The following is a 26,336-nucleotide window of genomic DNA, read 5'->3' as shown; positions in this document are numbered from 1 at the left end:
AATTAGAGAATTTTTATTTTATTTAATGATTGTAATGTTATGATTTGTATCATATTTAAAAGCTGGATTGTAAATGTATCAAACTCATTGTACCAGTTGCAGTCCAGACTATAAGAGGTACAAAATTTCATAATTCGCATTATGTAAATAAGTAGATTCTTAAAAGTTATCATAATGTTATCTTAAATTAATTTTAATAAGAATGATATAATTCGAAATTATCCGACATTTTACTATTATTAAGAGAGCGCGGAACAAGACTTGATTTTTACAATGCTTTATTATAAAATAGTATTACATAATTATTCAACTTAAAATGCTAATGGAGTTGTTACATAAAACACATAATCTGAGAGAAATTTTTATACGGAAAAAAGTGAATAATGTCCAAATGTTTAATAATATGGAAAATTCAGTCTAATGATGAATGATTTTTCAATGTGGTGAATATTCATTTTTGTCCGTATAAACTTCTTCTAAATCTCAAGAGCCTTTAGTGCGCAGCATCTCTATCTTTAGGATCTTCGGCAAAGTTGTTCCGTGCACAACTCTGGAGAACAGTAAAGAGAAGTTTGGAGAACTTTGGAGAACTCTGTTAAGTCCAAAGAGAGAGCTAGAACTCTGTTAAGATGAACATCCATTAGGACGAGACCCTGATGGATTGGATAATACACTAGAACACACAGTGGTGAACAAGTGTTTCGAAATAGGGTTCTTGCCATTTTTGGTCACGCCCGTGTGTATAACTGATCGGAAGTCCGCGTGAGCAAAGCTAGCGCGTGCAGACGAACCTTGAATGAGAACGTGTAACCTGAAAACCGTGACCAAGCCGAAGTAGAGCGAGCCTGCGTTGAAATCGGGTCCGGGGAAATTGTAGGAAAGATGGTTGAGTATAGAGGTGCGGGTGTGTATGATCACGTGAGGTGGTGGACGTGCGGCCGGCGGACGTGCCCGTCGACCGCACCACGTGGATTTCGAACGAGAGAGGGCGTCCGTGACAGGCTTGGAAAAGAGGGTTGGTTGGAGGTTTCGAAGTGAGGAGCAGCTCGCTCTCTCGCCTTACTACACGGGTTGGTTCATGGTCGGGTCATCGGACGCGCCCTGATGTAGACGCAGGGGTGTGGATGGTGATGCCGTTTCGTTTGCCACGACTGCCACCACCGCCGTCGCATACTGTATGCAACCCCCGCGATTTCCCAATTGTTATTCCACGACGATCATCTCCACGTGGGCACGTACAATGGCCCCCTACGTATACTCTACATTCGACTTGCAACTTGTAACCAAAGACCTGCACGAACATTGTACGATTATCCGCGACAATGTATCCACAATTATCATTTTGGTCTCCTACTCATTCATCTTCTTTTCATTTCTAAATAGAGTTGGCACTGGGCTCTTTACTTTCTTTGATTCATCTGCATTGTGTACTTTGTTCTTAAAAAGCGTGTTTACATTTTTTGGAATCTATTTATTGATTGGCAATCGAAAATAGAAGTATAGTCTGGTTTTTTAATAATGCAGATGCATCTCTTTCATTGCGTGTAAATACCGTCAGGGTTTGCTGTGGATGACGAACCGTGTTCTTCCGATGCTCCACTGCTGGGCGAAGCTAATCCAGAACTCGAGGAGTGAGGCGCTGACGAATTGGATGGCGAGGTTAGGCCGAGTCCAAGTTGCTCTGCAACCTCAGCATGATCCTCCCGATGTACGTAATCGAATACACTCGAACCTGTCATTTCCACCTGAAAATCAAACAAAACTCTGATTAGTCCCTTTTCTTCAAAAAAGCTTTAAATAAATATAAAGAGAGGATTAGATTTTAACAAGTGTGATTCTACAAAAAATTCTTTAGAAGTAAAAAAGAGCCATAATGTATTCCCTACATTGAGTCAGTGAGATCTGTTCGGTTCTTTCTTCTAAATTTCTGAAAAAGCATAGTTAATTAAATCTACAGATCGAAATCAAAGTCGTATAAGTGAATTTATAATTTCAACAATTTTCCTTCAAGAATCATGAATGATGAGTTGAAGAAACGAAATAATTGTTCATTACAGCTATGCGGACATATATGTATAATTAGGATTGAAACTGTAGAGATGTGTATAAATGTATAACGATATAATGATGTTGGTGCACGTAGACCTTGTTAGGAGTCAGGTTGGCGACTTCCTTCATCGGCTCTCCCAGTCTATGAATTTCGTGACCTCGTACATCGATTCTTCGAACACACTGTACGTGTATAATTTTAAACACACACGTGCATTAGAGTGTATGATGATAATATATTGGCATCAATGTACTTTGCACGATACATGCCATAGTTTTTAGACTATATAGTGTATGTCCATTTGGAGAGTTAAGGTACAGCTATATTTTTTTCTCTCTTCATAATTTATTCCAAAAACGTTTTCTATTGGTGACGTGTGGGTGATGGGTGCTGAGGACATGTTTATGACCGAGCATTTGCTTCTGGATAAAAAACTCTCCACGTTACTCAATAACAAGTTGCGAGTCTCGAATTATCGATTAGCTGTTTGATTTAAAAAAAAAAGTTAACCAATTTTATAGGTTTCGTTAGTTTTGTAATCTTTTATTTCTTTCGTGTATCGATTATTTTTGTTTAATTTTGAAGAAGAAGTTTTTAACTTTGAATTATACGAGGTTGCAAAAATATAAGGTTGCCATTATACTTTTTGTAAAAATTAACGAAATGCAAACAAAATAGTTTCTGTTCGGTAACATTGATTTAGATCGAATTGATATTGATAGTAACTGTTATTATATGAAATAATTTGGAATGCATTCTAAATAAAAGTGTTTTAATTTTCCTGCTTCTTAGCTTTTTATGACTCAAATAGAAACGGTTGTTAAGTTTTCCGAAAGACTCTCTTCCAGGAGATTATGAGGCATTTCAAGCGGGAATAGCCTCTTTTTTATATGCTATGAAGCAGACATAAACGTAATGACGGTCCCAATAGCGGCCCATAAAAACTCACTTTAGACTCTTTATGGCCTTGCATTTTGACATGGTACAAAATCTTTCATATCACTCTTATCAGAATAGAGGAAATTTCTGAATTTTTCATTTTAATAAATGGACTAATAAAGTTTTACGCTCATTTTCCCAGTATCACTATTTACCATTTTGGAAAGGTTTCCCATTTGGTTTTTTCGTTTTACTGTGTATCTTCGCAGTGTATTTTTTACGCTGAGTATTTCTCAGCGTTGTGATTTGATAATTAAATTTTTCAACAGTGGATTATTGAGGATTCTTAAATAAGGTTCAATTGTTTCTTGATGATTCACCAGCAGCAAGAACAATTGAGAAAGAAAATTCATTAGAAGCAGAAGGACACGTTTGATGCTCCCATTAGGTGAATTTCCCTAACACTCGCAAGTAACTAAATCCTTGAAGCTTACATTGTCACCTGAATACCAAGTACTCAAAGTTCAAATTCTGATTTAAATTCTATGATTAAGAAGTGATGAATGATGCGATTTTGTAATCAAATTTTCCGAGAGTAAGAATATTTTTGAAAAATGGCATTTTCGGGATTTGAATTATAGTCATCATATACTTCTATAACAGAGAGCAGAAACCTAACGGTTTCTTCTCTCTGTTATAGAAGTATAATTAGATTAAGAAAGAAGAAGTGTTTTAGGGATAAATATTTAGGTTATTGTGAATGATGCTGATGGATTTTTAGAAATGGCTTTTATGGAATTATAGAAGTGCAGAAGGTAGCGGACGCCATGTTTGTGGCAACGACGCCGCCAGTTTCCAGAATCCCCGAAACACCCTATTGATTGCCTCAACGGGTCTCGCGGAACCGTGCTGGTACCCGGGACCCCCACCCACCCACTCCCTCTTGCTATCCAGCGTACTGCTTCGCTCTGTCCCTCTTTCACCCATTGGTTTTCTCTCCCCGTCCACCTTCAGTCGCGGCATTAGGAATGGCGAACACGCCGCCGTGCAGAGTCTACGTGAGCGGCATGCTACCACCCCCGCCTCTCTCTTCTGCCCCCATCCCCCTGTTCATGTCATGCTTGGTGCCAGCCAGTATGGCCGCCAACTCACACAACCTTCTCCTCTTTTCCTCCCTTGACCTCTCTCTCTCTCTCTCCCCCCTTTTTCCTGTCTCTCCTCTCTCTCTCTCCCACACCCCTTTTTTCATACTCTCTCTAAACCTCTTTCCTTGTTTCCATGAGACTTTATTCTTTCCTTCTCAGTCAACATTCCTCCATCTCTCTTTTCCACCTTTGGCCACTCAGAACTTGTCTCCCCACTCACACATACGTGCATGCGAGGGTGGCACGTACTGTCTTATGCGCCTCTGCTTCATTTCGACCTCCCCTTTACTTCTCTCTTTCTCTCTTTCATCCTCTTCTATAAAGAAACTCTATAGATAGATGAACCGACTATATAGACTGTTTCTCTGATCTCATCACCCACCCTTCAACCCCTTTAGTCAAGCGAGATGGAGATAACATGTAGACACTCACCTGAGAAAGACCGAGGTAAATTGAGACCGTTTCAGAAATGTAGAGAAATCGTCCATCTGCCGCCACAGCCATCGCGAAGCCGTCCAGCGACTGAAATGAGAATTCGCGGTTTTATCATTTTGCAGAAAATAGAAAAAAACAACAATTCGCGGAACGTGTGATAGATCGATGGGATTAGGGAAGGGAAAAACTTCCTGGTAAAACTAAAAATGCAGAGTCATACAACCATCAGACGTGTAGGGAATTTAAATGATTGGAAACAATCGTATATAATTCAAGATTAAAGTTTCAACAAATCGAGAGAATGCAATTTTTCTTATCAATTTCAACTCACCTGAAGTATATGGGTACCTTGATGCTGTTCAAATATATCAACTGCCAAAGAAGCTGATGATCTTACTCGATTTGATCCTGTAACAGAAAAAATAATTTTTCATATATAGTTTTCATGAAATTAGATTCTTTTCCTATCAATAAAAGAAATAATAATGATGATTTCGGTTTATATTAGAGGAGATGAAAACCCTTTCGTAATGAACCCCAATCATCCAATTTTTCGTTTTCCAATCAAGAGAAAAGGGGTGATGAGTTTGGAAGTTTATCGACTCGACTCGATTCGATTCTTTTTCGGGATGAATTCAGTTTATCTGAAAGTTGATGATTCACACTGTCCCAGAACGAAAAGTAAACCAGTCGTGGTTCTTAATATAGTATGTATAGAGAGGGAAATGAAGGATTCAACCCCTTTTTCTGATTCCTTCATTTACCCCCTCGTTTGGCAAACAAGACGGGGTTCCTTCTTACCGTATAATAATAATTTTGCCCCTCTTCGTGAAACCCCTTAATGAAAGACTTAGAAGACTCGATCAAACTTGTCCGCGCCTCACTTAATCTGCTAAGTCCACTGGGATAAGACCAAAGAATGGGTATATATGGACCAACTGACCCTGCTTTTTCCACATTCAGACACTGTAACTTTATTCCAACATTTCTGACCGCACCTCGTTTAATCCCTAAATAATCCTATCGAAATCAGAGGCTTGACGAACCTTTGTCCTTCGAAACTTGGTTTTCGAAAAAAAGAAAACCGCAGTGAAATCGATGATCGATTACATTAGTGAGATTGCTATAGTGGGTTTTATTTAGTTCCCCTGGATGAACGAAATATAGAAAAGTTGTTTTATTTTTCTAACGAAAAGTCGATTTTTTTTATTTGGATTTCAAAGGTTGGCTTCATATTTATAACCAGGGAATAACCATTACATCAAAATTAATGACCATATTCATTTAACAATATACTTTAATCAGGGTTCGAACTAGGTCTGTAAATTTGCTTGCAAATTCCGTAAAAGTCCGTTTTTTTTTAAAAAGGTCCATAAAGTCCGTTATTTGATTAAGAAAAGTCGAAAAATCCGTAAATTGTACGATATAATTTGGAGAATTTTAGAGAAATTACAAATGATTGCAAAAATTTAAAAAAATTATCGTCAAAATTTCAATTACATATATCTTTAAAAATAATTAAATTCTTTTCAGAAATTCAATCCTTTTCAGAAAATTTTAATAAAATTCTTGGCAAAATTTCAATTATTTTCAAAAACTTTCCTGAATTCAATAAATTTTAATATCTACTCAGTTTTAATAAAATTTTATAAAAAAAATTCAATTATTTACAAATTTTTTATTTTCTTCCCAATCATTCAATTATTTCAAAAATAATAAACTTTTTACAGGGATTCAATTTTTGGTAAATAATAAAAATTTTGTTTGGGAATTTAATTATTTTTATAAATAATAAAACTCATTACAGAATTTCAATTATTTTCAAAAGTAATAAAATTCTACTCAAAAATTCAATTACATATGTTCAAAAATTTTAAAAAATTCTCGTCAAAATTTCAATTATCTTTAAAAATAATTACATTCTTTTCAGAAATTTAATTATTTTCAGAAAATTTTAATAAAATTCTTGACAAAATTTCAATTATTTTCAAAAACTTTCCTGAATTCAATAATTTTTCATATCTACTCAGTTTTAATAAAATTTTATAAAAAAATTCAATTATTTACAAATTTTTTATTTTCTTCCCAATCATTCAATTATTTTCATAAATAATAAACTTTATACAGGGATTCAATTTTTGGTAAATAATAACAATTTTTTTTTGGAATTTAATTATTTTTATAAATAATAAAACTCATTATAGAATTTCAATTATTTTTAATACAACTTTAATCGAAACTGACATTAAAATTACATTCCCTGACAAAATTCTTTTTACAGGAAAATATGAATGTTTGCGAGAAATAAAAAAAATTTATAAATTTTAATAATTTATAAAAATTACAATTATCACACCCTTCCTGAATTTAATTATTTTCTAAAATTTCCAACTAAACTTCATCTCTGAATCAATTAATTTTTTACAAATAATTGAATTTTTGAAAAATATAAATAAAAATGATTAAATTTTTGAAGAATTTTTATTATAAACAGGACTATGATTTCCAAAAATTTTAATAAGTCCAAAAATTATTATAAATAACAATTCTAATAATTAGTTTTTAAAAATATTTTGATGTAATTTTTTGAAAATAATTAAATTTCTTAAAAGAATTTTTGTATAATTTAAAAACACTAATTATTTTTTTTGATGAGTTTTAATTAAAAATTTTGAACATGATTGTTTTCTCCAAAATGTTAAAAAGAATTCTAAATGCTATTATTTTTGTATATATTTGAATTTTTGGAAATATGTCATTAAACATATTGAAAATATTGAATTTTAAAAAATTAGAAGCTATAATTTTCATTTTTAAATTTACCTTTAAAGATTTTCCATTAACATTTTTTATAATAATTCAATTATTTTCAAAATTTGCAATTAAAATTCTTCATATGTTGATTTTCAAAAATTGTAACAAAATACTTGAAATAAATTAATTATTTTCTATTAAATTTTTAAAAATTTCAACTATTCAAAAAGATTTCTATTATAAATGTATTTGAAAAATTTATTTATGTGAAAAAATGATTCAAAAACAATTTTTGAAAGATTTGTTTATAGTTATTTTTCGCATTATAAAAATCAAAATTTGTTGCATTTTTCTTCTACTAAAAATTGTGGTATTTTGTTGCAATGTTTAGAAGAAAAGTCGAAAAAGTAGCAATTTTTTAAAATAAGTCGAGGAAAGTCTCAATTTTCTTAATTTCCCTGACAAAAAATTTTTTTCTTGCCATTTCCTTGACTTTATTGACAAAAATGATTTTTTCCTGACATTTCCCTGATTTTACTGACAAAAATGTTGTTTTCCTGATATTATTGACTTTACTGACATGTGGCCACCCTGAAATTGATTTGAAAATGGATTTTAGTTAAAATTTTAGATTATAATTGAATATTAAAACATTAGAGCGTGAATTTTTAGAAATAATTGAATTTTGAAAAGGTTTCAAATTATAATCTTTGAAAATCTGAAATTTTCATATTTTTAACTAACAATTTTGTGGAATTAATTTTTTCGAGAAAGTTTAATTGTAGATTTTTTAAAAATTATTTAAAATTTTTATTTTTTTATATATATTTAATTAAAGAATTTACGAATAATTGAATTTTTGTAAAATTGAATTCTGAACAAATGAATTTCAAAATTCTCAAAAAACTTTTTCGAAAATTATGAAAAATAATCAATATTTGAAGGGAGCGTTCACAAATGATGTCACGTTTTTGGGGGGAGAGGTCTCTACTAAACGTGACACAATGTATTTTTACATGTGAAATTGCATAAAATTGCGTGACAGGGGGAGGGGGGGGGGTCTAAAATCCCGAAAAATTGCGTGACATCATTTATGAACGCTGCCAAAGAAGAATTTTAGTTAAAAATTCTTGTAATTGATTTTATTAATTGGTCATCTTCAATTATTATAAAACATAAAGAAATCGATCACTCCTAGTCGAAGACTCGGAGTTATCGATATCTTCAGGTTTTATAGTTATGAAAGATTTAATTTGTAGTTTTAAGTAAAATGTTCTCCAAGGCTTGAAAAATCCGGCATTTGCCTTGGTAGCCAATCGTGATCCAATATTGTCTGACAATGCTTGGCAATGTCGTGATCATCCCAAGTCCACTATTGGTTGCCAATATTTGACCATGAAAAAAACTGTTGGCAGCCAATATTGACAAATTGTTTAGCCCATGGTAACCACATTGTCAATTTCCAATTGGGTTAATTAAATTTGAAACAACAAAATTGGTCCCAGTTTATTTTCTCCATTCAGTAGATCAATTTAAATGACTCAATTCAATCTGCGTAGTTTTAATAAAAAGCTAGAAAAGAAAAAGCAATTTTGCAGAAAAACGAACGCCATCAGACTATTGCAACTTGAGTTTGATGCAGGGATAAAATTCCTTAATCCAAGAGCAATGCAGGTTTCCAATATTGATTTTCAAACTCTCACACACACACCGATATAAACCGAATGGTCTCAGATGGCGTCGATGGTGCGGCTCTGACTAGCAGGCAGTTAGCTGTCGGTATTTTTCTATCTTCTCAAAATAAATATCGTTGAGTTATGGCGCGAAGAAAGCACATAAAACACGCCTTATGTATTTATCAAAATATTGTGATAACCAGTTGGGACGAAGAAAAGAAGGGAAGATTTATGGAGGAAATTGGGGGGAGGGGAAGGTCCAGCTGACCGACGGCAATATACATTATGGCGATGTGAAAACAGTAGTAGTAGTAGTAGCGACAGCAACATTGGGATATAGCCTCAGGACTTGTTTCTTCTCGCGAGGAAGTTGTTTCTGTTAGAGAATATTAGTTGACCGCCTCTCTACCCGTCATCCTATTGCGCACGTGGTGACCTCCGTTTGTTTTTCCAACCCCTAAGACATCACTTTGTCCTCGCCCAACGGCTAAATTGTCCGCCTTCTCGATTTCCACCATCATTCATCATCACTTGAAAACCCCTTTTTAATAAGTTTTTTTTAAAAGAATAACTGTTCTTTACTTGTATTTCTTTATTACCCTGTGAGTCAACAATAGGCAATAAATTGTCCACTATTGCCGTAGGGTAATAATAGGTACTTTATTACCCTAGGGCAATAATGGGTACTTTATTGTCCTAGGGCAATAATGGGCACTTTACTTGTATTCTTCATTACCTGTGAGTTAACAATGGGCAATAAATTGACCATTATTGCCCCTGGGTAATAATAGGTACTTTATTATCCAGCGGTCAATAAATTGACCATTATTGCCCTAGGACAATAATGGGCACTTTATTAACCTGGGCTATAAGAAGAGAATAAATGGGTGATAAGAATCAACTATATGAATTTGAGATACATTACCGAAGTCGTAAGAAAAAAGTTACCGCGAAATAATAATTTCTTTTATTCTTCCTTAAGTTTTTAATTTAGTAGATCTGTCGCAGTCATTATAATATAGAAATAGTCGGGCGATTAATTAGATTGGTGACTTGTACGTGAACTCTCTAATGGACTATAAACAGTTTTCGCATGGTGACTAAACTATACGATCTTGGCACAAATTGCAAAGAAGATCCCCGCCTGTAATCGTCGAGCTCAGTTATCGTCCGCGTATCATGTAGGATCACCGTACGTGTAATATATAGATATACGAGCTTTCTTGCCCAAGGCAGTCTCAAGCTGCCTGCAGAGACAACAAATTCAGCTATTTTTCATTAAATCCATGTCCCTGGAGTCCTTCCCAGGGTGGAGGGTGTGATATTACATTATTTTCCTCATATGTTGCGTTATTCCTTAACCCGCAACTTCTCTCTCTTCTCTCTCTTCTTCTCTCTCTCTCTTTTCTCTCACCTCCCCAAAAAATAACGCTGTCAAAAAATGTTTAGTTTTATTGTTCTGAAATTTTATTTTCACTTAAAGAAATATATTAACTATATTGTTATTGTAATAATATGTGGAGCTGAAATTTGACTTCTTCTGAACCGAGAATTTTTATTTTATATGTACTATTTCGGTTTTTTATTTATGTAAAAGAGAGTTAATTTTTTGATGACTATATACGGAAATATTTAGAAGACAAAAAGAAGCGTTTAGTGAGACGTAAAATAAATTTTAATATAGCGGGAAAATTGAGGCCTCATTTAGTGCGGAAGCAAAAATAGTATCTATTTAGACCGACGGTTAATTCACTGGCTAATGGCATTTACGGGACCCTTCTATCCAACACACATCTCTCACTCTCTCAATTTATGACATTTCTGATGTTGACCCCCCTGAGCTGTCAGAAGGCTCATATGTGCCCTCGATACAGGAATATTAGAAGTCACATATATGGTTAAGCGTCGACTTATTACGGGTTCATTCATATATTTAGGGTGGTGATAATATGCGATATGTCATGCTTTCATTAAGAAAAGCGCGCGAAATAGAGATATTATAAATATATATATATAGGGCTAGTGGAATAATATCATTTCCCAGGGAATTGTACAATAACCAATTGGGATTATTTCCGAAAATATATATTAATATTTATTGGGTCAATTGCACACGCATTGTGTAAGTATGAAGAAAGATTTAGTGTAATATATTAACTTCTAATAGGGAGTTCGTTCACGTATTTTTGTAAATACATTGTGTATATAGTGGAATTTTTCAGTATGGAAATAATAGATTTTGTAAGGGCGAATTTCTTCAATTTGAAGAATCTCCAATTATATTGAATGGGTCATAAGGAATATATAATTTACCTATTCGATATATATTGATTAAAACATTTCGTTTTGAATTTGTAGATAATATATAAACTTTACATGCTGGGGAAAAATATAAAATAATTTTTATTGTTTCCGAAGATGAAGGTTAGAAACACTTCCGTTTGTTAAACTGAATATGTGACGCGGTCTGAAGAAATTTCTGTGATTTTGCAGCAACTTTACAGTACAAACCTACTGTGAATTTACAGTTTCTGCTGTAATAACACATAAATGTTGTGATTTTTACAGTAAAACTTTAAAAGTACATCAAAAATTCATTGTATTTAAATGTTTTACATAGCAGAAAAATGTTAGTTATTTTTTTTACAGTAAATTCTTTGTGAAATCACATTATAAAAATCAAAGAATTTTACAGATTCATGTTGTGATATTTACATTCTTCTTTTTTCATTAAAAAACATTTTGGCTAATTGTTTTTATAGCCTTGTCATTATGATTCTAAGTTCTAAAACTGACTTATTCTACTTTTAAGCTTAAGAATAGTTTACTGTTTAATCATTTTCTTTTTCAAATGTGAAGAGTTTCAGACTTTATTTCTTCTGTCATTTATTGGTACTATATAGAGTGCATTAAAATACAAAATATTTCTTAATATCCTTATAAATTAAATTTTTGTTTAATTTGGAAAATATAAAAAATGACTGCATAATAAAAATTCTATGATTAACAGCAGACTATCTTTGAATAACATTTGATTGTCAAGTAAAGCTTTTTGATTATTAAAATTAATTGAACTAATATTCTTAGTTAAACTTTTTTTTTACTATAATTGACAGTATCGTGCCAGAGTTATATTAAATTATTATTCTTTTCTCAATTTTCAGGTGTCCATTTATCTTGAAAAAAAGTATCGCAGAGTAAAATCCAGGTTATGATTTGGTACCGTAGAGATCTTATATTCTTCACCCGAAAAGTTGGAAATCAGTACATGTAAGTCTTTACTATTATTTATCTTTATTTATTATTAGGGACAGGAACATTATGTTTTTCGACAAGACAATTTATGCTCTTCAAAAACTTGTAATTATTTGAATAATATCGTGGATTTAGTTATAAAGGAAATTTTTTGAATAAAAATCATGATCCAAGTTGCAAAATTATGCGACATATATGCTCAGAAATGGATTATGCTGCTTTGAGGACTAAATTATGTTTTCAAATGCTTTTGCAAATTGCAATTATTTATAATAAATAATACTTTTTAATGCGAATCTTAACACTAGACAAAATTTTAAAAAATTATGCTTTTATGCTCAAGCATAAAGTTCCTGTCTCGAAATCTGAATCAGTGAAAATTTTACTGATTTCAATTCAGTAGTCCAGTTTTCTTTGATGAATCAGTGGAATTTAACTGACAATTAGTGGTTTTTACTAATTCTTAGTAAAATTCTACTGATGAATTAACAAAACTTTCTGATTAATATTTTGAAATATTACATATTTTCAATTTTTTTTCATAACAAAATTCATTATTTTTGCGCGTATACAAGTGGTCTAAAAAAATATCTAGATCAGGTCCATGTTGGTCCGTTTGTCAAGATCGCCTCGAGTGAAACGTTATTGTCTCTGTCCCCAAGGGAATCCCCTTCCTGAATCTAATACATGACTCTCTCTATGAAGATTAATCGTTCGCGATCATAAAGCTATTGGTATGGCAGACGCGCGTCACATATATACATATATACCTTTTCCCTTCATGAAAGACGAATCATTTATATACAAAAAAAGAATTCTTGATAAAATATTGTTTCTTCTTTTATATATATGTATAAAAATGTTTAACAGATGGGTTATTTAGATTATATATTTGCAAATGTCTATTTGTCAGTTATTTTAAGAATTAGTCACCTTGATGGTGATAGTAACATCTTTCTTGTTTTTTTCTACTTTTTACAGTCATTCTTATTTCTTTATGTAAGTCAGGTGTATTATGGTTACTTTACATACCTGTACAGGCGTATACTAAGTTTCCTTTTATAGCCCAGCTGATCAATAAAGTGCCCATTATTGCCCTAGGGCAATAATGGTCACTATATTGACCAGGGCTATATGGAGGTAGTTAGCATGCACTGTCAGGTCAATAAAGTATCCATTATTACCATAGGGCAATAATGGTCAATTTATTGACCATCGTTGACTCACAGGTCCATAAAGTACTCATTATTACCCTAGGGCAATAATGGTCACTTTATTGACCAGTTAACAATTCCCCAATTTTCCCTAATATTAATAGATGTCTTTTTTTTTATTATTTTTCAGTCTTATGGAATTTTGGAGTAAAATCGAAATGGAATCTAATCTGCCAAAGCAAGGAAGAAGCTACACTGAATGTTTTGAAGTATAATTATTAAGTCGTGGTGGATAAATTCAGAACTGGACTTCGCGATGTTGGTGAGTGTTTTTTTTTTAAATTTCATATTTGATTGATAGTGTTAAGAAATAAGTTGTTAAGGTGTCATAAAGTAATGACGCTGGTTCAAGTAGATGATGGTATTATTTGCGCAATTTTCACGCGGAACAAACCACTCATCCGACTTTACACTGGTTTACATTGATAGACCATCAAACAGGCACTCAGAATCCTCGAAAGCCCATTTTCACCGATTTCAAGCCCCTTTCATTGCTCGTCTCTTTTCTCTTCTACAAACGATATTCTCCATCTCTTTCTCTTCGCTCTCGCTCCCTTTAATAGCTTTCAACCCCCTCCCCCCCTCGAGAATCGCGATGACGTCTCCCAACCATATGCTCTTATTTCGTGTAATGCCCATTTTCATATTATTTTCCATTTTCCACGATACATTTATTAATGATAATATAAATTTACTTTTTCTATAATTTTTTAATTAAAAACCTGGAAATGGAAAAAAACTTTATAAACCTTGAAAAAATCTTAAAATTTTGTAAAATTTCAATTTTAAATGAATTTAATTAGAAATATAAAAAAAACTTAGATTAAAAAAACATTTTAAAAAATTAAAATTCTTCTGAAATTAGTTAAATTTTTTAATATATTTAAATAGTTTTATTAAAAATAATGGATTTATAAAAGAAGTTTAGTTTAAAACACTAAAACAAATTAAATTTTAAAGCAATTAAAAATGATTGCAGAAATTAAATTATTTTCAAAAGCAGTAAAATTCCTCTCAGAAATTCAATTATTTTCAAAAATTTTAATAAAATTCTTGGCAAAATTTTAATTATTTTCAAAGACTTTCCTCAATTCAATGATTTTTAATATCTACTACTTTAATAAAAATTCCTAAAAAAAAATTAAATTAGTTAAAAAAATGTTTAATAAAATTCTCCGTAAACATTTATTTATTTTCATAAATAATAAAAATTTCACAGGAATTAAATTATTTTAAAAATTATTTTCATATATTCTTCATTTTATTTTCATGAATAATAACATTTTTTACAGAGATTCATAATTATTTTCATAAATAATAAAACTCAATGCTGAATTTCAATTTTTTTTAATACAATTTTAATGGAATTACTTGAAAAAAGTTATTATTCTTAAAAATTTTATTAAAATTTATCAAAGAAATTTAATTATTATAATAAACTTTAGTAAAATTTATTTATTAGAATTTAGGTATCATTTTCAATAAATTTTTAATTAAATTTCTTTAAAGAATAAAACTATTTTCAAAAATTTTAATGCAATTCTTTACGTAACAATTCAATTTTTTTTAAAATTAATTTTAATAAAATTCTTCGCATAAATCAAATTATGTTTAAAAATTTACGAAAATTCTCGTCAAAATTTCAATTATTTTTATAAATTATAAAATTTTTTTTCGAAATTTAATTATTTCCTAAACTTTTAATAAAATTCTTGGCAGAATTTTAATTATTTTTAATACTATTTTCATCAAATTTCTCGAAAAATCCAATTATTCTTAAAAATTTTATTAAAATTTGTTGATAGAATTCTTTATAAAAATTTTAATTTAAGAAACTTTCAATTGTTCAACAAAATATTTATTTTTATAGTTAAATAATTGAATTAATGTAGAATTTTCTAATAAATATTGATCTGAAAATGAATTTCAAATTAAAATCTTTGAAAATTTGAACTTTTTATACTTTTAATTAAGAATTCTATAGAATTAATTTTTCTCAATATAAGTTTAATGGAATTTTTTTTAATTATTTGAAGTTTTTAATTTCTAATATATTTGATTGAAGAATGTAGAATAGTCGAAATTTCGTAAAGTTAAATTGTAAACAAAAGAATTTGAAATTTCACAAAGAACTTTTTCAAAAATTGTTAAAAAAATATTGAATTATCCACGTGAAACAATTCTACGGAAACCGTTCTACGGAAATTCCGTATGGAATTCCGTAAAGAATTGCGTAAAAATTTCTGTACAAAAATTTTGCAAATATTCCACATTTTATATTTTTGTATAGAGTTTTCGATAACTTTTAAAAACTGTTAGACTGGTACCAACTCCAATTGGAGTTGGTAACAGTTTTTTATAGTTTTTAATATTATTTCCTTATTATTATATTTTTTATTTTTAATTCTTTTTTTTTATTAATTTTGCACAGAAAAAAGTCCTTAGCTGATAAAAAAATGTTAAACTGTTACCAAATCCAATTGGAGTTGGTAACAGTTTAACATTCCGCAGAATCGTTTCACGGGGGTAAAAGAATATATTCGATAATTTGTTTTTAGTTTTGATTAAAAATCGTTTAAGTGGATGATAAAAATTTAAAAATTAAGGAGTGGAATTTTAAAATCCGCATATACCTATATAGATGAAATATCGAATATGTTTGTGGGATTGAAATTGCAAAGATATACTCTGCTGGGACCAGTTTCCAGCATCTCCCTTTGTTGTCTCACTTATCCGAAATGAAATATTATTAAAATGATTTCCACGGGTTGAAGAGACAATCCCCCTGCGGTGTAAATCTTGTTTAAAATCTGAACGCGAATATTATTTACAAAGGCAAATAGGATGATGCTAACGAGGCGTTGATTAGGGTATTGGTGACGATGATCTAGTTAAGTACTGCTTAATTAGTCAGGTGTATTTAGCTAATCCCTGTATTTCATTAGGCCCGACCCGGCGAAGGGCGCGCCCGTGGCTCTCAATTTTAATTATATACACTGTTATAGAATTTTTAAAAGTTACCCAAAAATTAGATATTCTGTCTTTTATAAATATATGTTGGTTTTTTATACATGTATAAAAAACCAACATATATTAATAAAGGACAGAATATCTAATTTTTAGATAGAATTTTGATTAAGTGGAAAAATAATTTAAAGTTTCGAAAGTGTTGCTAATTTTCAAAAAAGTATCTTTTGGAAAAATTGAAGGATAAATTAAAGTGATTTTTATTTGTTAGTTCTATCACGTGGGATATGTGGGAAGATAGAATGAGAACCTTTTTATACTGTACGGTAACCCTCCTCGCTTTTAACTATAGCCGCCAACTACGTTAAACACTGGTTTAAACTCCCTTCTTTCCTCTTGTCAACCCTCTTTTTCTCTTCACTGGTAAAACATCATCGCTGAAAAAGTTGAAAATTATTCAACCTTGCGGGCCTTTATTTAAACCATATGCGACAATAACATTTTTTTCAGTCACTGATATAAATAACTAGGGAAAATTTCATTTTTTCATTTATGATTACGGTGTCGCAGTTAAAAAAATATATAGAATCTTCTAGAATCCTACATAAAATCTACTTAGTAAACATTTTATAGAATTTCACTATAGAACAATTCAATAGAATTTTTACGTTTCGTAACATTTAGAAATTTTATTATCAAAGACCGAAAGTTGTTTTTTTAATTTTATTAAATTTTATTGCTTAAATAAATAAGTACGTAAATTGTTTTTGGAAAAGTTAGAGAAGAGATGAATAGTGAAGAAAGAAGGGATAAGTTTTATATCGTTGATGAAAAATTAGTTTAAATTTACATTTAACATAAATTTGGAATTTTTTGCTTTTTTTATTTCTTTTGAAAAATTAGTGGTAGTGTTGAAATAAATGTATATAGATATAAATGAAGTGACGACGCGAGGGCAGTGGATTTAGTTTGACGAGGAGTTGTGGCAGCAGTACGCGGCCTGGCACCTAACTCAATTTCGTTAGTTTAGTTACATCGGTGGCTGGTAATGCGAGGAGTGGGCGTTGGGGTTGTTGCCGTGATTAGATTTACATGTGGGTAGAGATGGGGGGAGGGGGACTGCACTACCCCTCCTTATTCTCAGCCCTTTATACCTCTCGCTGGTAGATTTCCCGTTTCTCGGCTCCGCAAATATTAACTTAACCGACCTTTCTTGATTTTCTGGATCCACATACCACACCTCACTTGTTTCTATCTTCAAAAAAATTAACCGCAAGAAATAATGCTTTTTTTCTTCTTTACTTTTTTTTTAGTAAAATTCAATTTTGAAAAGGTTATAAAAAAAATTAGAGTATGAAAAACAAAAAGCAGACTAGTGACTTGATCCAGAGGAGTTCAATTGTATAAATCTTATTCCTTTTTTTCTAAATCGAGAAGGAATTAAGTGATTTTTATAAATCCGAGGGTAAAAAGTTAACTCACTTTTTGTGTACTAAGATTTTTTATTTTGAAAGGAGAGCAAACGCCGATTTTTGTAAATGAGTAGAACTGAAATTCCCTTTGTTTTGAAAAAGAATAGTTCACTTTATTACTTAAGGGGACATTTTTATTTTTTGAACTGAAGTAAAATGCTGGAGAATTATTTATTAAACAGTGTGTCCCCTATTTTTGGTTAAATGAAGCTCGAAAATGAAAGAGACCATGTGATCTTATCGGTTCGATTATTGGCGACAATTCTCCATTACTATGTATCTGTGAATCTGTTGCCGGTTGCGTGGTCACTCGAGTTATAAGGGTATCGTGAGGTGGCATCTATTGTTGTCCCGTTTACGTTTTTCTTTCGAGAATTTTTCTTCCTTACTCATCCCGCGTGATTGTGCAGTTCGTTCTTGCGTTAATGTGAAAAAAAAATTCGACATTCCTTTCTCATTCAATTTTATCGCCTGCCGAAAATTTGATCATGAAGATTAAAAATAGTGAAATGGAAAAGGATTCAAAATATTAAAATGCTATTTTTAAGTATATTTGCTTGAGATAAATGTTTCAAAAACAGAAAATTGGGTTAGATTTTCTTGATCCATATGCTGATCCATCAGAAGAAAGTATCAGCTACAGATACTTTTGGAGTTGTGGATAAAATTAGTCACCAATGATTGAACACGTCAGAATCACAAGCTACTGAGCAAACATAGGGGAAAGGCAATTATTTTCGCGTCTTTATCTGTAGAATTAAAATTTGTTGTTTGTTTGTTTTTATATTTTTTACTATATAGTAAATACTAGTTTTTCTAATTTCTGCGCTGTTAATTTTTATTAACAGTGTACGTTGTATTATCTTCGAAGTAGATTTTAGTAAAGTTTATTAGTAGAATTTACTTATTAAAAAATTCTCCACAACTTTTATAATTTTTGAAGGAGAGAAGGATAGTAGAGGATACAATTTTTCATACAAGAAAAGGATAAAGAATAAGCTTTACGATTTACAAAGTAAAACTTACTTTAACCTTTTCTTCTGTGAAAAATTTTATTTTCGCAGTTTATTTGAAAGAAACAAAAGGATTTTTTTTATACGTGAACCAGGAAAATAATTTCACTGCGAGCAATTATATCTATATGTGATTCGAGAAAGGAATACAAATGACGAGTGAGATAAATTTTTTTTTTGTATAAATTCCAAAGTTTCCCTGTTTTTGTTCAGTTTCTTCTAATTCAATGTTTATCGCATCGGTATAGACATAATGTACTTGAATTGTTTGCGCAAACAAATGATTAACGTCACGTACTCCGAATACAGTAGTAGTATATAGATTCGGTTACAATTTCCATTGTATATATATATTCAATTGCAGGGTCAGAATAATATGTAAGTGTGCAATGCGCGGGTGAAAATGTTTGTTCGCGACTTACATGGTAAACAATTATATTGCAAAACCATTTCTGAATTAGTTGCCATCAGTAACTATCGAATTTCTTTTCTCTTGTAGAATATACAAAAAGATTACATAAATGTATTACAAAATTTCTGTACAGTGGAAGATTTTTTCACAGTTTTTCTGAGGATATCAAATTGAGACAAAAAACGTATCAAAACGTTGTACGTTTTGATGCGTTTTTTGTCTCAATTTGATATCCTTAGAAAAACTATGTTGATAAGTATAAAGATCTGCTATACAGGGGAACGAATTTTTTTCTTCAAAGGCAAAATTTATTAAACTGAACGAAATGTTTGAGGGATATCAAATTGGGACAAGTATTAAAACAATTAAGTATGTTGCCTCGCAACATTTTTTGTCCCAATTTGGTATCCTTAGAAAAACTGATTTGTTTAATTAAAAATCTGTTATACAGAGGAACAAATTTTTTCTTCAATGGCTAAAAATTTATCTAACTGAATCAAATGTTTGTTTAAATTAAAAAGATATTTGGTTTAAAAGAACTAAGGTTTAATAAAATAATTACAGTAGTAGTAGTTGTAGAACAAAAACAAAATTTTGTGGGTAAATATAATTTGGCAGAAGCTAATCGAGACGTTTAGGAAAAAGGAAAAATGAGGAATGATTTATAGAAGAGTTGAAGTTCTAGTGCGATACGTGACGCGCAGTCTGGAAATAGTATGAGGGGCCAGTGGAAGGATAACTTTGTTTAGTCTTTCGGTTCCAGCAGTATAGAGAATGTGAGTTTTAGATTGACGTAAGCGTAGGGGACAATAATCAAGAGGAAATCCTTCTTCGGGTCTTACTGCCACTCATTCATTCGTTCAACCCTCTGTCTATCGTTTCTCTCTTCCTTGTAATTTCGTTAGAGTTTCACATTTATATAGAGAGACGGAGGTACACTATAGAACCCAGCTCGTTATTAAACGATGTGCTCAATTACCGGTGGTCTATTTTTATTCGGGGAAAGAAAATTCCATTAATGATTATTTCTGTATTCAGTTTTATTGCTATATTTTTTAAAAATGGGGTTTTATCGCAAATTACAACGAATCGTAATTTGTGATCTAACTTTTGGTATTTGTTTGATTAAGCTTAGATATCAATTTGAAAAATATTAAATAGAAATAAAATTTACCTTTAACAGACTTGTTGGGTGGTGGTCCATCGCGACTCCAAGGAGGATCACCGTGACCCGAGAAGTCACGAAGTTTAAGGTAGGAGATTGTCAGCCTTATAATGGAAGCCTTGTCCAGTTGGGAGGTGATGGCTGCTGGTAGAGGCAACATTTTCGCTAACTCGTAAAACTCGTAGTTCTCCTTTCCACGACGTGACCTAGCAGCATCTCTGCTTTTCTCTTTCCTCAGTTCAAGGATGCTGCAAGGACAAAAATTTATGCACGGTTAGATTTCCTATCGAGTTACTCACATCTGTTTCTTATATTATTCTATCTGATAAGTGTTTTCTCTTGTTTTCCCCTTTTCTGTAAATTAGCGTCTTTGCTCTATGGATAAAATAAATAAAATCTGAATTTAATGCAAAATGTTTATAATGTTCAAGTTTTGTGGCAATCACTAATTAGTGCAGTATGCAGCAGTAAGGCAATGAAAAGCTTCGCTTTTTGCCTCGCTTTTTGCAATGGAAATATTTTGTTTGAAAAAATTAGTTCAGATTAGTGAATCATCGAGATTAGCATATTTTGATTCATGTTAATTTTATATACATTTACATTGCGTAAATAGTTGAATGGATTATAATAAAACAATGGTATCGATCCATGTTGACAATTTATGAATACAAAATTAATGTGACAACTTTCGATTGACATGAGTCAAGATTCGAATTGTGAAAAGATTAACTTCTTCGATTGTGATTAAATTCCAAAAGACTTATATTTCTTGTAAGTTTGAAATAGGATCATTAGGGTTTAAGAGACTGATGGAATAATTTGCAAGTGTTTTCGTTTCTTGAACCAGCAGTATAGGGGAAGGGGAACCGATTAAGATCGGAACCCCTAGGTTTTTATTTGGATGGTATTCAGGTTTCACGTGTGCATTTTGTTTTGAGAGAAAGCGTGAATGAGGGAGATCGAGGCAGCCAAACGGTAACCTCGTCATAGTCCGCTGCTGAATTATTGATGCCTGGCACTCAGCACCCCCTAACCCAAGGCTTATCCTCTCGTGTGTCCGAGGCTTTACTAAGTTCCTACCATCGTTTTCTTCATTCTCACACTCAACATCACTTTCACGTAAAGGGACTTGAACCCCTGGGACTCCTGGGCCCTTATATCGTCTCCCAATTTCAACCAATTTGACCGAAAGTTGGGCTTAATTTTATTTTCACGCGTCTGCAGACGGTTGTTGCAAGCTCGCACATGGCAAAATGATGCCTTTCAAACCCACCTCTTACCTCTGGGGAGAAAAGAATTGTCGAGAATAGAAAAAAACGAGAGACACACACTCACTCGCACATACACTGTCTTGTCTTTTATCTTTGCACAATCAGCACCGGTTGGATGGTTTCAGCAGTGTAATTAGATCTTTGCCCTCTTATCATCAATTAATAGTCGTAAAGAAAAGGAATCTAAAGGAGAAATTTTCTTTCCTGTGAGACAACAGGAGTATTATAATATATTGACAAAAATATTATCTCTTATATGCTGTTAGAGGGTTTTAAGATTTGTGACATCTCCCTTCTTGCGTGTTGGTCTCTGGAGAACATTTCAATCGGGAAACCTGTGGGCAAATGTCTTCAATCTGGATAAATCAAGAGGGTTCGAAATAAAACCAATAATTTTTTAACTCACGACCTTTTTCATAAATATGTTCTCTAGTTGCAAATCCGCTATTTCAGTAAAATACTAAGTTTATAATCAATTTTAAAAGGTCTACTGGAATTTAAATGATGAGTAAAAATTGTTATGCCATATTTTAATTATTCTTTGGGGTTTTGTTTTTCTTCCCTCATTTTCAAGTTGGGACAATTTTCGGTCTTGTTTCATGACAGAAATATTCTCAACTTGAAGACTTTCTAACTTTCTTACCCCTCTAATATCCATGACATTCTGAAAAGTAATACCCGCCGCCTCGGTGGAATCGTCGAAGAGGGAATGTTGCTGTCATTGTTCCTCTGGGACTGTGAGAGCGCGCGGGACGCGAAAAGGCTATAAGGAGATCAAGTTATGGTGAAGGCGAAATGCGACACGGGCTATCACTGATGGTCTTTTCTGTGCTGCTGGACTATATAGTCTTTGCAGACGTTTCTGTTACTTCTTAAGCATTCACGAAGCTTGAAGTACTTTCATTCTTGAGCCATTAAGTCTAATGAGGGCCTAATAAAAACCCATCTTGTTTTTAACCCTTTCGGCTTAAATAGACCGTTTTATTGTACTACCTCATTTTTTTCGTCACGGTAGAAAAGAGATAAGTAGTACAAAAGACACCGTCGAGAGGGATTAATTTTATATAAACTGTAATTAAAAGCAAAACGACAAATGAATGCTTTTATAAAAGGAGAATTTGTCGTTGAGCATGTCTCTTGAATGGTAATTTATAATCTAGATTCTGTTTGTAATTACAGTGCAATGTAGAATAGAGATTTTAGATTTTGTAGCGTTTGTGTATAGAACCTGATTGAAAATTGAATTAGAGATTTTGAATTTGTTGTTGATCGTATTTTATGATTGTGTATAATGGTTAAAATGTGGATTTTAGATATTTAGGAGTCCTTTGGAATCTGCATTCAATTAAGTTTTATCTTCATTAACCACGAGATGCGGTTAATGGAAGAAGGTGTTGCCCAGTTGTTATGTGGATGATGGATGTTAGGTGAACTCTTCCATTTATGATATGCTAATGATTATACCAACTAAACTGTAATGCAATTTGGATTGTAGATGATATATATTAAGCAATTAGCCTTAGAATCTGCGTATTAAAGATGCAGTCGATGAAGTTAGAGTTTAAAGTTGAATTGTACGAGTAGTAATTTCGATTATAGATTTTAATGATTAGTAGGATTTGGAACCTTCTTCTAAAATAGGAATAAATTCTTCTAAGATGGAATAAATTATTCCAATTGCAACTTGAAGCAATGTTTTCTAAATTATATATTAGAAATCTGCATAATGATATGGTATTAACTAGGTTGTGCTAGTTGAAATTTGTATTTATAAATGATGTTATAATTATTGCCTTCGATATCTGCATTATTGATAATATAGTATTAAATAAATTGCATATATTTTTTATTACAAATATTCAGCAATATATATGTAGCATTAAGAACCTCTATTACAAATTATATTAATTAACCTAATTTGTATACCAGTTGCAATCTCTGTATTATGGATAATTTTGAGTAATTAGTACCAATTAGAATTTTTAATAAAGATATATAGTATTAATTAAATTACACAAATTGTAACATTTGGATAAATGACATTTTCTAATTAGCAGCATTAGGATGGTATCAAAAATACAAGAAAGATGGTATCATCATCATCATCATCAAAATTGAATCAATTACAGTTTGGATTAATGATTGTTTCATAACCGTACCATTTAGATTGCATTACCATACAAACAGGTACCATTTACATTTTAAATTGCAGACAATATTTAGTGAATACTATATCCATTTATAATACAATTGAATAGTAAAAATTAAGATTGTTGCTAGAGATGGTAAACTCAATTTATAAATTTAGTCAATACGTTCGGTACAAAATTTTCATTTGTCCTGTTTAATGCAGATATTTAAGGTGGTACAAATGAATTGTATTTGTAAGGCAAATTATGAACAGTATACTAAATGGGTAACGCTCTCTTAAATTTGCATTGTAGATGATATAAAATGAATTGTACCATTTACAAATGGTGTTTAATAAATTGTACCATTTATAATGCGGATTGTAGAGTGCATCATTTATAATGCAAACTATTCAGTGCATGAGTGATGCATATTTACATTCCGGACTATATATTAACCTCTGGTATTAATAAAGTATATCACAGTATCAAATTGATACAAAAAACGTATCAAAACGTGCAACGTCTTGATACGTTTTTTGTCTCAATTTGATATCCTCAAAAAACTGTGATAATTATGTTCTATTGTACATTTTTGTCAAGATGGCAGAAGATATATTCTCTTTACTAGTGGAAATTTTTCTCGCCGGATTATCTTTTTTCTAAAATAGGGTAAGAATTTTATAGTAATTAATATGGCGGTTTTCCGTGGATAATTCGACAAAATTCTATATCTATATTCCTCAAAATGGTGCTGGTGTGTCTAATCAACTTAATTGTTCAGACCTGTTTTGTACAAAAGCAAGGTAACTTGATTAGCATGAGGCTATTGACCGTCGGTGGGAAGTTTTGACTAATGCGGGTCAACGTCGCTTATTGGTTGGTGGTTAAAGGTAAAACCGGAAATGGACTCTAGGAGGCGTGGCCAGCAATGCCAACATTCGATCGGATGCAATTACGGTTTCCCGGTAAATGCAAGCTTGATAGCGGCTGAATAATGTATGCTGTTTAAGCGACATCCAATATATAATATACGAGTTTATGCATTTCCCTGACAATTGATGTGCGTTCAATCGACCTGCGGGGCCACGCCTAAATATATTAATTTTCCATATTGTAAAATTGTTTTCGTGTGTTAATTTAAATAGGTACCCATGGGGAAAGTCTGCGTTTTGTTAGTTTGCAAAACTTTTTGTTTGGTTAACTTTTTATTTCTGAAGTTTGAGATTTTTAGAAATTATTGATTCCAAAGCGCTTCAATCAATTTATGGTTTGACCTCAAACGAATAATGTTCCTTATTAAAATCTGCTGGCTGACAATTGTTGAACAATGTAGTTTTACCCGTTCCTGGAAGCCATAAATTTTCTTCATACCCGCGACTCTGACAAGAATAAGAAATGAGAGTCCAGTATTGAGACACAATATTCAACTCCACAAGTTGAAGTCTCACATATATATGAATTTCAAGTTGGCACCTTGAATAAAAATCAATATGAACTGTTACTATCAAGTCGTCTTTAAATTTGAAAGGAATCTATAGATTCCTTTAGGGAATTGGCAAACACTATGGTGTAAGTTGGTTCCTGCGCCATTCGTTAGACGGTCATCGTTATCGAGCGGTCACCGGAAATAACATTTCCTTTTGTCGAATTCTCTGAAAAAAAGTATGTGAGAGTGTATATATGTATAAGGTTTTTGGCCATCGGTAATGTTAGCGCTCTGCTAAAGGGTCCGAGAAAGAAAATTATGTCGAAACTAGAGCCTTAACATTAGGAGCATTGTATTGTAGCGTGTGAGAGTATTACTCTCCTGGGACCAGTGAAGCATTTTGGTCCTTCTCCAACAACTCATGTTTCTCCTTCTATATAGAGTCTCGAGACCAATACTATCGCACGAGTTGGAGTGAAATGAGAGACATGCCCTCAGGTGGTGTCCCTCTGAGCAAGTCGTTTAATTGAATTAGTTGAAGAAGCTGTAGCGATGGTGTGCATTATAATTTCCTCAAAAGAAAAAAAAGAAGAATCAACCAGTTTCTCTTTACTGGTATCAAAACCACGAGAGACGTAATAGTCATTGAAAAGGGAAGTGGCGAGAGATCAAAAGCCCGGAGGATTAGAAATGGATTTTTTTCATGGTGCGAGAGTAGGGTGATGATTGGAATTGCAGAAAGGGTGCGCGTGCTTTTATTGCCTCTGATGTTTAAGATTTTTGCCAACTTGGCGAAAAGGGAAAAAGAAAACGTTAGGATTATTTTGTTTTATATGCGGAAAATTCCACTTTATGTATATAGTAATTTAAAAAGAAATGTATAATCTATCCTCTCATGAGATTCTCATACGACTATCTTGATTCATAGAAACAAGATTAAGATAAGGATGAAAATTGTTAAATGTGGGAACTTTAAATCTATATTTGTAGAGATTGTAATAAATGTTCTGGCGCCAGTGAGGTTAATGAACGTGCATCTCACTCCTATGATTTTTATATCCTAAGAGATA

General features: G+C 31.9%; 2 protein-coding genes across 8 annotated transcripts in view; one reads left to right on the top strand and one right to left on the bottom strand.

Moving 5' to 3' along the window:
* The window catches only part of LOC122510288, a 45,461-nt gene extending 33,303 nt beyond the window's left edge, over nucleotides 1-12,158 (top strand). Inside the window, exon 3 of the mRNA XM_043624814.1 lies at nucleotides 12,104-12,158. Coding sequence (XP_043480749.1) covers nucleotides 12,104-12,154 — 51 coding nt within the window. The 3' untranslated portion in view covers nucleotides 12,155-12,158. The remainder of the gene's footprint in view (nucleotides 1-12,103) is intronic.
* LOC122510282 (protein trachealess) overlaps nucleotides 1-26,336 on the bottom strand; it is a 267,778-nt gene that overhangs the window by 10,768 nt on the left and 230,674 nt on the right. For 5 of the 7 annotated variants that reach the window (XM_043624801.1, XM_043624803.1, XM_043624806.1 and 2 more), the window contains 4 exons: nucleotides 20,447-20,685; nucleotides 4,841-4,917; nucleotides 4,507-4,596; nucleotides 1,553-1,745 (listed from right to left, as the gene is read on the bottom strand). In XM_043624801.1, the coding sequence (XP_043480736.1) occupies nucleotides 1,553-1,745; nucleotides 4,507-4,596; nucleotides 4,841-4,917; nucleotides 20,447-20,685 (599 nt within the window). The remainder of the gene's footprint in view (nucleotides 1-1,552; nucleotides 1,746-4,506; nucleotides 4,597-4,840; nucleotides 4,918-20,446; nucleotides 20,686-26,336) is intronic. The other 2 variants (XM_043624802.1, XM_043624807.1) reach the window with 1 other exon arrangement.

Source organism: Leptopilina heterotoma, unplaced genomic scaffold (genome assembly GCF_015476425.1).
Source record: "Leptopilina heterotoma isolate Lh14 unplaced genomic scaffold, ASM1547642v1 Lhet_68, whole genome shotgun sequence".
In the NCBI taxonomy this organism is placed as follows: Eukaryota; Metazoa; Arthropoda; class Insecta; order Hymenoptera; family Figitidae; genus Leptopilina; species Leptopilina heterotoma.
The sequence above is the reverse complement of the archived record's forward strand: the minus strand, read 5'-3'. Positions and strand labels throughout refer to the sequence as shown.